The sequence below is a fragment of the Gymnodraco acuticeps genome, unplaced genomic scaffold (genome assembly GCF_902827175.1).
Source record: "Gymnodraco acuticeps unplaced genomic scaffold, fGymAcu1.1, whole genome shotgun sequence".
Classification (NCBI taxonomy): domain Eukaryota; kingdom Metazoa; phylum Chordata; class Actinopteri; order Perciformes; family Bathydraconidae; genus Gymnodraco; species Gymnodraco acuticeps.
In genome coordinates, this window is record NW_022992199.1 from 723,776 (window position 1) to 740,463 (window position 16,688).

Here is a 16,688-nt window from a genome sequence, read left to right on the forward strand (position 1 = left end):
AAAAAATGAAAATAATAAAACACAAATATTTGTATATCATTCGTTAACATATGTTTATTATTATTATTAAAATATCATATATATACATTTGTGAGTGTATATATATATATATATATATATATATATATTGCTTAAAATACAAACAAATAAGTCCTAAAAGAGGTTTATTTTCTTTTTTTTTACTAACTTACGTTTTTACTGAGATTCTTTTTATATTTAGAAAATAGTTTTTACAACAACAAACTTTAATTGTATCACTTATATATTTTTGATAATGTACAAAGCTCTAAATATATGTTTCTGTTTGTAATATAGGTGCTTTAGGCTGCTGTAAGCATTTGTTCTTGTTAAAGTTTTCTTACTTAAAATAGTTTTGAACAAATATTTAAATCTTCATAAAAGTCATGTTTGCAGGTTTTAACCCATAAGGACCCACCGTGACACAGTAGTCACATGAACTTTAAATGTGACACACACTGAACAGTCTGGTGGGTCCTGGGCCAGGTCATTTGATTTTGTGTTCCCATAACAACATGTCCAAGATGTCCATGTGCCAGACTAACACATGTGACCGAACTAGCTACATTTCAAAAGCTTTTTGTTGTTGTTGCTAAAGGTAACATTCAAGCCATTTAAGAATGAAAATGCTTACATAACATGTCCTTTATTACATTTAACCTGTTGTGGAAACATGTATCGATCAAATTGATATGAAACAAATGGGACAAACATTGCTGTGACACTGATCGGGACTTTAACCCTAAACGTTCACAGTAAACCCAAAGTGACACATATATGCACAATTAGAAATATTATTATGATCTGCTCAGTTAATTTAGCTGATTCAATTATATTGAGTTAATATGTTCTTATTCTTCAATTCAAGGAATGTTCAAATTAATTTAAACCAAAAAATCATCCTCATTAATGAAGTTATATATAAGAGTTATTTTACCATTAAAGCCCAATGTGACATGTCATATTTCAGATATTTGACACTTGGTGGGGTTACTTGTCAGAAATGTGTTCTAGGTGGTCTATTTAGTCTAAATTATGTTCCCCTTAATTTCCCCAAAAGTAGAACTGGGTCCGGGTTCTTATGGGTTAAACGTACGTAAAGTACTTGAAACCTAAACTGAATTGTAATATCCTTTACAGTTTCTATGTGCACGTATTGCCCAAAGGAAATGAATACATAGACATGCATCAGCATACAATGGCCTGAGGACTTTTGGTTGTCTAAAGGTCAAAGCTAAAATCTAAAGGTCAAAATCTGTTGCTCCTCGATTTGAACAGTCGTTTGCAAATCTCAAGTCTCAGAGAAGCCAAGATATTTCACAAGTTAGGGCAGACATCTTTTGGTTTTGACTGGATGTGTGTAAGGAATAGGTTCAGATAGGTAACCTAGAGCCAGATCATGCAGTGTTTAAAAACAAATACATATTTAAATGGAATGTAAAATCACCATGCTCTTGACATCTATGCAAAATGATGCTTTCTTAAGGCGTCTGGGTTCAGAGAACGTTGTCTTTCTTACATTTTTGTTGACTGTTTCTTCGTTCTGTTTTCCAGTGACCGGACCGTGAAGATCTGGCGTGCCCGCGGTGGACTGGACAGCACTTTAGAGACGGTTGACAATGCGGACGAAGTGGCCAGTAACTAAATAGTTGGAAGGACACTGAAGGCATCTTTTAAAGCTGCTGCCCTGCACTTTGACCCCCTAACTTCTCAAGCCCAACGCTGACTCCTAAAACACACACCCTTTATGCCATGTACCGTTATGACTGAACCAGAAGGAAAGTAGTTTCATCTCAACAGAAACTAGCAAACTCGTGATTTTCATACACTCAGAGGGTCGTGCTAATTAGTTATTATCAATGTCTTATTGGTGACTCTTTGCAGGAAAAACATGTTTTTCTCTTTTGCGCTGTAGACGATACGTCACCGTGGATCATGATTAGATTGTACTAACAAGACTTTTATTTAAGAGTTGAACACTACTCAGAAAATCGCTCTTCTGATAAGTGCACTCCACCTGTAGGCTCAAAAATACCCAGAAAAGGGTAGCAGTGTTAGATTAGAATAACTAGCAATGACGTAGATTATTAAGAGGAGAAAAATGTTGCAGAGCTATCGGGTTGGTAGCTGGTCTTCTCAGCCTAGTTCTCCAGTTTCTCGGATAGCATGGATTGTTTTTCTGCATTCGAAGCAGAACCAATGCCCCCCATGCTCCTTCCCCCCCAATTAACATAAGAAGAATCACCGTTCCCCTTAACTTTCCCCTTCCTGCTATTGTTCCTCAATTTCTGCAGCTGTTCAAGATCAGCAACCAAAATTGTGCAAGCGTGTCGTCTTTGCTGTCCTGCATTGCACGAGTGAACTGAACTCACTGTAAAGTAACTCTCACTTACACAAAGCCAGAGTTTGACATTTTGGGAAATGTGATTATTTGTTTTCCTTCCAGTAGTTTGATGATACAGCTCTCATATCTGCCCTTTAAATGTAAGACTACAGCTAGCAGCTGGTTAGCTTAGCTAAGCATAGACTGGAAACGGTGGGAAATGTATAGCCTTGCTCCACCAAACATAAACAAAATCTGACTTCCAGCACATTAAGAGCTCACTAATTATTACACATAAATATCGTGTTTGTTCTATCGGAACTCAAACTAAAAGGAAAACAAATAAAATGTGCAGCTTTACAGGAAGTTATTTGCTATTTAACAGATTGTGTTTTAGCCATAGCCAAGCTAACCGTTTCCCGCTGCTGCCAGTATTATTTATAGGCTAACGTTATGCTAGCTGTAGCTAGTATTGAGCTTCTCAATGGCAGAAAGCGATTAAACGTATTTCCCAAAATATCAAACTAATCCGACACAATAAGTCTTTGCGATGCACTTAATCCTTTGTAGATGTGAGCAGATTCAGCGTTTGAGGATATTCTACACTACATGTTTCGTTGTGTGTAAAAACGTGTTCTCTCTTCACGTGTGGCAGTTAGCTCTCACTTAATCTACACTACTGAGTCCTCGTCTAACCCCCTGCTGCTATGTTGTGTGCTCACCTTTTATTCTCCTAACCCTATAAGAGGGCTTCCTGTCATGGACCTCGGGTGAGGTCCGCTCACCACAGAGCATTGTGTATGTATATAAATGTTATGCTATCTTTTTTCTTGAAAGTAGAGGCCTTCCCAGTTCTGATCCTTCTTCCTGCAGACGCTCGTGGTCTCCCTCATGTCTCTGTCGCGATTGTGTGCTGTCACTTTTGAATGTTCAGTGAAACAGCAGCTGTAGGCATTATTCAAGTACATATCTAATGTATGTAAACAATGTATTTAAAGAATAAATCTGACTGAATGTTAGTTTTGTGGGACCACAGAGAGCCGAGAGGACCAGAATTGGCGGGAAGACTGAAGAGCTTTAAAGCTTTGGAAGGAGTGTTTCCTCCAATGAGGTGGCAGATTGTGTTTAGTGGCCTACGGTTAGTTTTTTTCTTCGTTTTATTTGTTATGCTGTTCCTGTTCCACATATCCTGGGCGTTCCCTCTCTGGAGTTTTAGCAGCCATTCCCAAATGGCGGACTCTGTAGCGATTCTAATGTCAGATGCCTTGGTGAGAATAAATGCCATCTGTCAAAAACAACCAACTCTGGGTGTCTTTTGGTTCTGCCAGTCATTTAAATAATTATTAGTACTGTTAATAAATCTGCAGCTAGTTAAATATTTATAGTTGTGTTTTTAAATCATTTCTACAGTTCTGCTTTTGGAAAAGTAGTTTACAGTTTGTTTTTCCTTGTTTTTAGATATTCATCTCATTAGTTTCTCATTCTGGCAACACTTTAGTCTAAGTTACCCTATTTAGCATTTACATAGCACTGTTTCAAGATGAATGTATTGGTTCGGAGCACACCTTAAAGACATTTTAAGGGATGTGTGTTAACAACTCAATCTTCTCTTCCCTCACCTTATTTTTCAGTTCGTTTCCTTGTGTTAGTTTATCAGCAGTATTACTGGAGGAAGGGTTTAACACTGTCCCAGGAATCACACATTGCAGCAGGTCAACAAATAAATGTTGTATATATTTTCTTGTCACTTTTAATTTGGAACCGTTAACATGTATTATAAAATAGACTAAAATAAATGTAAAGGAATATCCCCTAATGTGCTAGTTTTTATTTTTATTTTTTCTTTATATGTTATTATATATATATTATCCATTTCTCTGTTAGGAGTTATCTCTTCAAGTTCCCCCAAAATATCCTAATTTTCACACAAGACCAGAATGATTTGGATGCATGTGACACAAGCTCCAGCAATCTTTATTACTATCTCTGATCCCAGTTGATATTCCCAAAGTTGCCGTTTCTTTTCTTAAGTCAAGAAACAAGTTTTTCTTACAAATGTTTGAAGCGTTTACCACAAGATGGCAGCAGCAGCACCTCCAGGACTGACCTGTCCTTAGTTGTCCATGTCCAAATCGACTTATCTAACATTGTAGGCATTTAAATAATAAGCAAAGCAGTCACATTACTCATATTCCTTCACTCACAATCCCAAGAGTAAAAACAAATGTGCTTAGTTTAGTAAAGTCCAGTCTAAATTAATCAAATCTGTGACTCGATCTCTACCAAATGATACACAAATCTGACAACTCTAAGAGAAAGATGTGATGTTGCCACAATGCAGGGACAGCAATCAAACTTTACTCGGATACATCATTTTACGACTCAGGAGGGCTATCAGGGTCTTCCGGCAAGAACCTGCAGGTCTGTGTGATAGGAAGCATAATCACCGGCCACCTGATGGGAGTGTTACAGTGTGGATGTGTGTGCAAGACACCGAGGTTATGTTGGCTTCAATTTGACCCGTTTACTCAGCAGTACTTTCCACTTTGTGCCACTAAAGTCTACAGACAAAAATAAAGTCTTTAAATCACTCTCAATGCACACCGACTCGTTTCTTGTTCAACAAAGCCATCCCCATTGTTGCAACGCTTGCTGGCTTTTTCCACAAACAGCACATTGTTCATTGGTCAGAAGCTCTTTCTTTGATGTAAGTCTATTAATCCTCATTTAAAAACAGCCCCACCAGCTGTTTCTGCTGAAGATGCAGAGATGTGCACATTTTTAGCCGGGCCCTGCTGTTCAGAGAGCAGATCTCCGACCCTTAGAGACAGAGTTTTACTTACCTCAGCACAAATTTGATTTGAAAGACCTTTTTTAACGCTGAACAATGTCAAATTACACCAGGTGCCGAGGGTGTGTTCGTTTTATACCAGGGGTGTCAAACTCAAGGCCCGGGGCCCAAATCCGGAGCGCGACTTCATTTTATGTGGCCCGCAAAAGCTTGCAAAGATTATAATACGTTTACATGCCACTTTACAGAAGCACGTTACCCATAAACTACACGTCCCACAATGCATCTCGTTTTGTGACATGCGCACTGAAGAGACTTGCAATTATTTGCCCTGGACTTCTGCTTTCAGATGTACGAAGTTATTATCCTATTCAATAATAATCCAATTCAGAGGCAATAATGTAATATATAATACATTATTTTATATATATTATATATTTATATATGTATATAGGCCTGCGATGAAATTGAGTTTGACACCCCTGTTTTACAGAACTTTATTAAAATGACTTCACCCTTTAATCAGAAGTGATATAAACAAAATTGTTTTGTGTCTAAATGACTATGTCTTTGTATTTGTCGATTCGTGTGATTTACACATTTTTCTTAACCATCAGAACCAATAGAATCGATGGGCAGTTCCCAAATCTACGTAAACATTACCATAGCGGACGTAATAGAGAAGCAAACGAAGCATATCTGAAAGTGCAAGCCTGGACGGCAATACTTTATACCGAGTATATTGCCATAAATATGATGATTGATTATCAGTAAAAAATTATACGTGACACAAAGACATTGGATTAATCTTGAGATGCGTTTTTATTCCGTTGAACACAACTTTTGATCACAAATCAAAAAAGGTAAGACGTAATTATTGTAATATTTTTGGAACCGGATGTTGTTTACTTTCTCTTTTCTGGCTGATAGCTCCAGGAATTCGAGGTCTTACAGTGATGACATTACATGTGTGGAATCTGTGGAGTCTCAGCTTTAAATCGTATATCTTGTTTGTGCAGTTAAGATAGTAATAAGGGCATTTCTACCGTGTGTTGTGTGTAAAAAAAAGCGTTAGCATTAGTTAGCATTTTTTCGCTCAATGCTAATTCAAAGGCTTGGTATTACTCTTGTGTTTTTTTTAGCTAACAATTGTTCTTATTGTCAGTTAGCGGAGTTTCTTACCTTTAAAAGGGTATGAAATATTAATAGTTTCATAAATGTTAAGAAGCCCTGAGACATGTGAGAAAAAAAAAACGGTGGGAGGGGTCCACTGGGGGGACCTTCGGGCTTAACTGGTTTGATAAACCACTTTAAATGTTTTCCCCTTTTTTGACAAGAAATTAAGCAAATGGCCAAACATTTAAAGATTTAAATGTCAGCATGCTAACAATGACAATGATAAAACATTGTCCTTGTTTACCATCTCAGTTTTATGTATTGGCATGCCAACCTTAGTGAGAATGTAACCTAATTTATTTAGGTTGTGTACAATACCATATTTTGACACCATTTGATCAAATCAGAATATGATTGAATACACTTTGCTTTAAATGTAGCATTATATTTGCAATCTTTTTTGAAAGTTTGGAATCCTATCAAGTGTCTTCAATAAAGTCCTGTTGGTTTTAACAACCCCGCAACATGAGCTTTTCAAATCAGAAACACCAGTGGGTCGGTCAGGGTTGAAGGTGTTAATTAATTTGACAAAAACTTCATGCGTCTATCACAGCAAGAGTTCATTTCTGTAAAATTAAGAGAGGGGAGATTGAAGAGACAGTCATTAGAGCGGCTTCACACTCGGATAATTTGAAATCTATTTGTGGCACTGAGGCATAACTATAATACAGTTCTGTCAGTCCGGATGCACCCGCAGTTTAACGCAAAAAGTACTTTACAATTTCAGGGATTAAACCCACGTTCAAGTCGTTCAAGTGTTTTGATTAAAGTCAAACTTTAGGCTTAAAGGATGAATCTTCCTACCAACCCGGAATAAATTAATACACTTTAAAATGACTGTTTCAATCAAAGCGTAATCCTCAAACAAACTATTAATGATTTCATGACTAATATGGATCTCCAAAGAGTTATAACAGCTACGGAAGAATATAAATGGGAGGTAGTACACACAGTTCCCCAATAAAATAGTGTTCAATATTTAAGCTCATTTGGCAGGCAGCTACACCTCAGAGCTGGACAAAGCCTCTCTGAATAATCACCACTTCACTGGATCACCCCTCAGCTGCTGTATGGAGCTCTTATTGCACTTGTGCTGAAGAAAGGCTGAGATCATTTAGTCCAAATGATCTCAGCTCTCGGCAGAACAAAACAGATTGAAACAAGACTAAGTGTCCACGCTTAGCAACTTTGTAAGGAAGAACTCATGCACAGTGGTGCTTTGAGCTAATTGCTAATATCTTTAATCTTGGTCAGGCCCTTTCCTGGTTATATAAAGGTATTGTGTTAGCCCCTTAAAATGTTAGCAGTTGCTTATTATGACCCCTTTTTCACATGTTGCACATGTCCGTGAGTTAGTTTACCTTCTCTTATCATTTTAGCTTGAATTTTTGTATAGGGCTAAAGGGTTTTGCCCCTTATTGCACTTTTAATTGCATCTTTGTCTGAAATGAGCTGTATAAAAAAAGCTACCTTGTTTTGCCTTAAAGCTAAATGCTATGTTAGAATGCTAGATATGTACTACGTCTTAGCTTAGCGTTGTTAGCATGCTGACATTTGGCATAAAGCTTCAAACACAAAGTACATCACATGTATTTAATATTTTGTAGTCATAGGCATGCTGTTGAAACATCAACAATTCATAATAAAGTGCAAAAAAAAGGTTTTATAAAAGAAAAAGATTCTACAAACACCTCTATGTTGGTGCATGGATCTTTCCTTAAGTGACATAAAGCATACATATACAATAAAACAGAGGTTGGTCAATTACTGTATGCACTCATGCAAATACTATTACTGATAGAAAAACATGGCACTTTCAGTCACAGATCAGTAATAAATTAAAATGGACACAAACACAATTAACTTTGACCAGTATTGCACGAATTTATGAAAGTGCAGATTGAGCAAAAAAGTAATTATCTAAATTTTAGTCACATGTTAGTCTTTGATCGAGGCCTGCTCTGAAGCCATTTTTGTGTAACAGCTTTCTCTCCGGCCGCAAAGAATATCTTTAAAAGATAATTGAATTTGGTGCATGGAGTTTGCCAACATTCTCCCTTATCTCCATTTCTGTGTGCAGAGGATATATAGAGCCAATACAGCTGTGTGTTTTTCAGAATACAAAATAAAAAAGTGTTTCAATGCTGGTAATTGGTAACTCAATCCAGATCACTGAGTACCTGTCAACGATTGCAAGAACCACCATTATATGTGTGAAGCTGAGAGTTTTCGCACTTAATTAGAATTTCTGTATCTGTATTCCTGGCATGAACCAGAATGGGCAGATATTAACATTCTTTCCAGCAAGGTGCTTCCTGACAGTAGAGTTGATGTATTTAAGATGTAAAAGATGTAGCCACAACTCAGCAGTCTTCAGGACAGAGATACAATTAGAAGACAACATTGAATGATTTGATAGAGGTCACCCAATGTCTTATTCGTTTTTCTTTCGTTTTTTGTCTTTGGGGAAAAAGGGAGTTAGAACATCTTTCGGACGTTTTTAATGACAAATTGTCAGGCGCTGCTTTCAGGTACTGAAATGAGATGTTGGCAGCTACATTAAGTTCCTTCATCTGAAACGTGACTCGGAGAAACAGACGAGATACTAATATGGAGAAAGTGCAGCTTCGGCACTGTGATATACAGATGGCGAGCTATAGGTTATAAAGCTATGTCCATGGTTTGGGATTTTTTAGGTTTTAAGGATACTTTGTAAGTATGCCAACACTTTAGGTGTACATGTTATAAGTCATACTCATAAAAACACTTATGTTATACATTTATTTGGTATAGAAAAATAGGAAATGTAATGGCAATCTTAAAACTAGATCGATACATTTAAAGGTTATAAGATGATGTATCATAAACCAAAAATGTAAAGACTAAAATAATATGATTCATTTCTATACTTTCCACAGAATGCCCGACATTAATCCTAATGGTTGGTAGGAGAATAATAAAGCAATATATAAAAAATAACATATAATCTTAATCTTAATGTATTAGTTATAGTGGATAAACTACGGTATGTCTGTTTAACAGTACCTTCTGAAGTCGTCCATAATAAGGCTCACGGGATGATGACTTTGGTTTAAGGGGTCGCAAGGCAGAAAGGCTGGACAGCACTCCTCTATTAGACAATAACAGGATGTTGAGAAGCTACATTTGAATCAATGAAAGGGCTAACACATGCAAGTCAGTGAAAACAAAATCACCCCACAGATAACCAATGACTCATTATTTGGTAAATCTCACAGGTGCTTGACCTGCAGAATGACCTGTCTCTTTCTGAAGACTAATTGAAGCTGACACATAAGGTCCCATTTTTAGCTCTCAGTTTCATGCTGGGCTGGTGAATTGAGTTTGCTTTGCTACTCAGGTGCTCTTTGTCATCATGGCTCTGGCCTCAGTGACACGCCTTTTACCAAGGAAGAGTGTTACAATGTGCAGGTCTACAGAAGGGTTATAATCCATGTGATGCCTAATTATTCTATAATGTATTTGCTTTGATATTCATAATTAAGATGAACGAAAAGCCAACTAACTGTTTTCTTTGATATTGTTCATCCCAATTACATTAATATTTGAAGGATAGTTGCATAGACAATAAGCTTTGGGATAATGTAACCTCCTCCACATGAGCTCATAACAAAGAGAAAACAAGTAATTAAATAACAAAATTGCTCTTTTCTCGCAGTAATTGTCAACCTGCTGGGAAAAGAGATAATTTAATTGCAACAACACAGGGCTGCTTAACCCTTAATATCCCGCTGAATTAACAGACAACGGTAATGAAGTCTGAATTACATTAAAAGAAAGGAAGTGGTCCTAAGTATGAGGTTTAAATCTATGAATATAAGCTCCCTGTGAGATAATCAATGAGGATATCGATCAAAAACCTTACCAACCACGATTTACAGTTATATTATGTTTTGTCAGTCTATATTGAACTTTCTATAAAGTTCTCCTAGGATATTTTCTCCACTAAATTATGCATTTTTTAAATTTAATCTGTTGTTCCCATTTTAGAATCAAACAAAGATGGCCGCCCGTCGGAGGAAGACAACTCTAAACTTTAACAACTTATTATTTGTATCGTATAGCTGACGAAATAATACTTTGGTTGTTAAAATATTGTCTTAGCAATGGTGAGTTTTTAAGGGTTTTCCAAACATGGCCGATATATTTTGTCGGGTAATGTTCAAGTGAGCTAGCTAGTGTATTATGCTAATAACGTTACAACCACTAGAGCCGTTAGCATGTCTCTAAGTAGATTGTTGTTCTGCTTTCTAAAGTGGATTTTAACTATAGTAATGCCACAACCCAACTTCAAAATAAACTACATGTTCTTTAAACCGTTAGCCCATCCACATGAATGTCATTTGAACACCAAAATCCAGAATCTGAACTAAAGCAGACCCCAACGGGTTTAATCTGACATTTTTTATTTAAAGAGAACGGTGGAATTCCCATTTATCCCCGTCATGCTATTTGGTAGTTACTACTGGATGAATACTGTACACTCCCACATCGTGTGTAGCCTGTGTGTGTGTGTGTGTGAGTGTGTGTGAGTGTGTGTGTGTGTGAGTGTGTGAGTGTGTGTGTATTTTTTTCTCCCTCCCCTTCACACAGTCCTCTCTCCTCTGGAGCACCGAGGCGCACAGAGACGCGATTCCGGCGCGCTGCAGCTCTGCGTCCGCGGTTCTCTCCCCCTTTATCTCCGCTGCTTTTCGCTTCCAGTAACGTATGTTATCGTCTCAACTCATTGCAAAGCTTCCTTTCCATCCCTCTTTGTTTCGGTCCCTCTCATGCCGCCGCTAAGGCGCTGGATACGGGGCCAATTGTGATCCACCAAGCCGCGATGAATATGGCTTGTATTGGGGACGCAGACCCTTTCACCGCTGCGATACCTGCCACCAAAGTTGAACTCACGGTGTCTTGTAGGTGAGTACAAACTGCTGCAGGTGTCCCACACATTAACACATGTTTTTAAACAGTTTGCATGTTTGACACTTGACATGGAGGGAACTGCAGGGTCACCACGATGGATGTAGTGGAGAGTAAACGCACCACGCCGTTTGCGTTTTCAATGCCATTTTAGCGTGCAAAGCATCCTGATTAGGGTCAGTTTTATCTTCGTAACAGCAGTGGAAGTTGAATGATGCTGGGACTTAAATGGAGAGTTTGAAGATGAGTACAGCTGAATTGTGTGCGTCTGTTGGCAGTGGGTTGCCTTTATGGTCGCCAGATGGAAGTCTGAGTTGTCTTTACTGTACTGCTCTGATCCAGGTGGTATATGCACATCTGTGAGATTTATGTTTCTATCACAGTAAATTGCCAATTTTTCGTGCCACAAAAAACATTTGTGGTCTGGATAAAGCAGGTGTTTGGCTGGGTTGTAGCAGTTTAACTACTGAAGCACCGACCTTTACTTCTTTCTATTATAGCAGCAATAGTAAAGGGGTGTGCTATAGATGGGAGGGAAGGATTAATTTCTGGAAGGTGCCACTGGCCAATGACACTCATCTGCTGTAGTCATATAATCCCAGTATGTGTATTTTATTGAATATTTTATATGTATCATAAGTATTCTCTATCTATCTATCTATCTATCTATCTATCTATCTATCTATCTATCTATCTATCTATCTATCTATCTATCTATCTATCTATCTATCTATCTATCTATCTATCTATCTATCTATCTATCTATCTGTCTATCTGTCTATCTGTCTGTCTGTCTGTCTGTCTGTCTGTCTGTCTGTCTGTCTGTCTGTCTGTCTGTCTGTCTGTCTGTCTGTCCATCTATCTATCTATCTATCTATCTATCTATCTATCTATCTATCTATCTATCTATCTATCTATCTATCTATCTATCTATCTATCTATCTATCTATCTATCTATCTATCTATCTATCTGTCTGTCTGTCTGTCTGTCTGTCTGTCTGTCTATCTATCTATCTATCTATCTGTCTGTCTGTCTGTCTGTCTATCTATCTGTCTGTCTGTCTGTCTGTCTGTCTGTCTGTCTATCTATCTATCTATCTATCTATCTAAACTTGCTTTGCTATTTTGAGCCCTTTATGGTCTTCTTGTGATTGTTTGATTAAAAGATGAGACTGAAATTGAATTCCTTGGAAATACACAATGAATTTTCTCTTGGCTTTTTGACGATTGTTTGGACAAAGTTATCAATTTGTATACCTCAACTTGCACCTCTTGATATATTGCAATTGCCAATTGTTTACGTTTTAATGCTAATGTATTAACCAAACCATCATAAAAATAATAATATTAATGGATAATAACATTATTTGGCATTCAGTGACCTATTCTGCCCGGTATGAAAGCATCTGCATTATTTGTTTCTTCAATAATTAATAGGGATGTAACGATATATCGAATATCGCGATATCGCGGTAAATAAATGTCTCAATACCGTCGTGAGACTGACAAAATGTACAACGATTTATTTTTATTTTTTAAAACCTTTATTTAACCAGATGATTGAGATCATCGATCTCTTTTTCAAGGGAGACCTCTCCAACATGGCAGCAAGTAGGTTACAACATGAACATAAAACAACAGATAACACATCGTATTTACAGGGCTACATGTACATACCTAGAGACATTGACAAGTACCAACAGGATATGTATATCTCGTCCTGTCAATAAGCCTCACCTTCTTGGCAACAACTGTATTGTTTTTGAAGTGGTGGAGAGACAATGCACAGTTTTACCCACTGCTGTTACCCATGGCCAAAGCATATCTTAGGTGTCCCTGAGCAAGGCACCGTCCCCTACACTGCTCCCCGGCGCCGTACATAATGGCAGCCCACTGCTCCTAACACTAGGACGGGTCAAATGCAGAGAAACCGTTTCGTTACATAGTACCTGTACTACGTAATGACAATAAGTTGAATCATCATCATCATCATCATCATCATCTCTCTGTCCCAGCAACATCAGTACCAAGCAAGAGAGTTTTTTCCACAGCAGGGGATTTTGTAAACGCCCAAACATCCCAGCTTCTACCTGGAAATGTGGACATGCTCATATTCCTAAAAGATAACCTTGAGGATGCCGAGTGAGTGAGTTAGAGTTGAGTTACTTGAAAAACTAAAGTGAAACTTGATTTATTCTATTGCAGAGTCTGATTATTATATTGTTGCCACTTTAAAATACTACTATCCTACTAAAATGCTGTACAAGTCAGATTTATTATTTAATAAAGAAAAAATTATAATTCACATTTTTTTCCCTTTATTTTTCAATATCGCGATACATATGTACCTATCGTACCGTGGACTTTTTATCGCGATACTATCGTACCGTGAGTTTTTGGTATCGTTACATCCCTAATAATTAATGAACACTTTCCTTTTAATCACCCATCTAAAATCTAGGACTTTGGATATGTTAATATTGTAATACACTGTAGCAGAGAGTATGTCTTAAATTGTTAATTCGACTGTTCTACTTTGACTTGTTTTGTCATTATATCCACATAATTCTAATGATCGTTTCCAAGTTTATTGTGTGTTAACTACGCATATAAGTCTTCAACTTATTAATACTTTCGTCTAAAATGTTTACAGAAAATATAAATCAAGAAATGTAGTTTAGTATCATACAAAAAAACAGAGAAATATGACACCTTAATGTTGAATTATTTAGGCGTAGTCAAAAATAGTGTGTTATTTGATAATTCACCTTCATCTAGTTCCAAAGTTATTATTCCACGGGAAAACTATGTCATGAAAAACTTTTTGAGAGGCATAATGAGCAGAAGAACAAAGACTTTGGATTGAATTATGTTTCCGCTGACCTCAAATCTGCCAGCTGCTGCATTAGACGGAGCTGCTGTTGTTGTTGTTTTATGTCGGTCCAAGATAAAAGCCTGAATAATGACTCGACAGAAGAAGTCAGCGCGTTAATGACCTGAACCATTTGAGATCACAGCCTGTGAAGACCTTTCTTCCAAAATGATGAAACCACCATCTGGACAAAATAATTGTTTTTGTGAAATGATGGCACCATGAAAGAAAAGCTCTTCGATATTAACAGTTATGAATCATCTGTGCTTCTTAGAAAAATGCTGTTCTCATTCATAAGATTGGGACCTTAGGACAAATTATAGAAAATGGGTGGATAGGCATGCAGTGCAGCATCAAATTATTTTAATGGTTGTAACGGAGTTTGAGTCATACCACCATTAAAGGAAGGTGTTGTTTCGTCAGTGGTTATCTCCAAGGAGGAGCTGTACAGAAAGCCACCTCCCAAAAAAAAAGGAGCATCTTAGGGGTGCATATTTAATCTTATATTAAATCCAATCACAATTTGGACATTTTAATGTTCATGATCTTTGCAGTATTGATGTTTTAATGTGTTATTAGCAGGGGTGTAGCACCACATTAAACTAATGGCAGTGCTTTTTATTTTCAACATTTTATTCATGTTTTGCTAAGATGCAGTGTGGAATGAAAGCAGTTGAATTTTGATACAAAGGTTCATACATTAGCACGAATGAAGCACAACATTTAGTCAGTACAGCATGACATCAGTGTTGCGTGTGGTCGGGTGCAACCGACTCAAGCAGAGATGGCAGAGAAACATTTTTCAGCCTGGTATTAGGTCACAGATTAACAATCTATCACCATATTTAAAAAAAAAAACTAAATTTATTATAAAAATAGTTGCTCAGGAATTTTCTCTTGATCAACTTATTGATTAAACGTGTTACTTGTGCTCTTAGCCTTGATCAAGTTCCACATTGTCAATTTGTTTTATATTTCCACCTGGATAATAGAGGTGTTTCATCACGGTACAACATTCGATTGATTCTTTGGAAAATGATCCGATATTAGCCGGAATCCCAAATCTGCTACGGCAAGATTTCAATTAAATTAAAGTCAAAAAGTGACTCAAATATGATACGATATTATGGGCTTTTACCAGTATTTATAAATCTAGTCTTTTTATTGAAATAATAATACAGACCTCCTGTGGTTAGAGTTGTGGTTGCAAATCTGGTGATTAGCTTGTAACTAAAGTGATAATAGCTGTTCCACTTTAACAGTCAGCCTACCTTTAAAGGCCCTGTCACACTGTCCCGAAATTGACACCCGATGGACACACGATAAAGGAAATGTTCAAATTCGGCTCTGATCGTAACAACATCGCGCCATTCATGAGGGCATCTAAGCCATCGTATGACCGCCGGTGGAGTTTCTCAGGCTCCGGCAGCAACTTCGTGAGCGGCAACTTCGTAAGGCACTCGTGAGGGCATCTTGTCGAATCGTGTCATCTTCGTGTTATCATCGGTGCCATCGGGCATTCACCCTCCCTCTGATCGGGGCGAAGGCCCGATGGTACCGATGATAACACGATGCCCTCACGATGGCCTTACGAAGGGCACAATTGACACACAAATTCAACACGAAAATGAACCTTCGCAAGGTCCTTCTGCAATTTTTTGGCATGCCAAAGATTTTCCCACCGCTCACGAAGTTGCTGCCGGAGCCTGAGAAACTCCACCGGCGGTCATACGATGGCTTAAGATGCCCTCACGAATAGCCCGATGTTGCTACGATCAGAGCCGAATTTGAACATTTCCTTTATCGTGTGTCCATCGGGTTGTTTTATTGCACAACAAAATCATGTAAACATATTATGTAAATAACCCAATTTGTGTTCTGTGAAACTGAAAAGGATATAATATATTATTTTGAAGGAGAGATGACAGGAAGTTGTTGTTGCTATGGAAACAACATTACGGAGAAAACGTAATATTTTCTACATATAAAGACGGATAAAGTAAAGAACAAAGTCTGAAGATATCAGTACAGTATCATAGTACTGTAACATAATTGTTTTTGTTACTTTCGTTGCAGTTGTATGTCTTAAATGTAATGTAAATGTTGCCTTCGTGTGTGGTTTGGGGACATCTTCGTGCAAAATTCACAATTCCATATTCGTGTGTCCATCGGGTGTCAACTTCGGGACAGTGTGACAGGGGCTTTAGCAAACCTCCAACTTTGTTGGTGCTAACTTCTGTATCCAACCACCTTTAATCAGCAGATGGCTGGCAGGTAACTTCATTTGAGTCTCGTAAAGTTACACTGTACACACACTGCCTGTCTCGCCAATACTGTTTATTGAACTACACACACAACGTGCTTTGGCAGAATGATAAAACAGCTGTGCCACTGGAATGACTAGATAAAGGCTCAACAAGATGATGACAGGTATCAATGTTTTTACTCTGCAGTGATAACATGTGACATTGAATCAATATATCCATCGATATAACCACTTATATATAAGCATATATGTATAAGCATATATGTATAAGCACTTATATACTAATAAATACTAA

At 37.5% G+C, this 16,688-nt stretch overlaps 2 protein-coding genes across 7 annotated transcripts in view; both read left to right on the top strand.

Annotated features, from left to right (window-relative positions):
• The window catches only part of kif21a (kinesin family member 21A), an 81,750-nt gene extending 78,111 nt beyond the window's left edge, over window positions 1–3,639 (top strand). For all 5 annotated transcript variants that reach the window (XM_034205543.1, XM_034205539.1, XM_034205541.1 and 2 more), the window contains one exon: window positions 1,573–3,639. In XM_034205543.1, the coding sequence (XP_034061434.1) occupies window positions 1,573–1,663 (91 nt within the window). In that variant the 3' untranslated portion in view covers window positions 1,664–3,639. The remainder of the gene's footprint in view (window positions 1–1,572) is intronic.
• Window positions 3,640–10,955: 7,316 nt separating this feature from the next.
• The window catches only part of LOC117539392 (copine-8-like), a 116,006-nt gene continuing 110,273 nt past the window's right edge, over window positions 10,956–16,688 (top strand). The window contains exon 1 of one of the 2 annotated variants that reach the window (XM_034205549.1): window positions 10,956–11,252. In XM_034205549.1, coding sequence (XP_034061440.1) covers window positions 11,170–11,252 — 83 coding nt within the window. In that variant the 5' untranslated portion in view covers window positions 10,956–11,169. The remainder of the gene's footprint in view (window positions 11,253–16,688) is intronic. The other variant, XM_034205548.1, reaches the window with a different exon arrangement.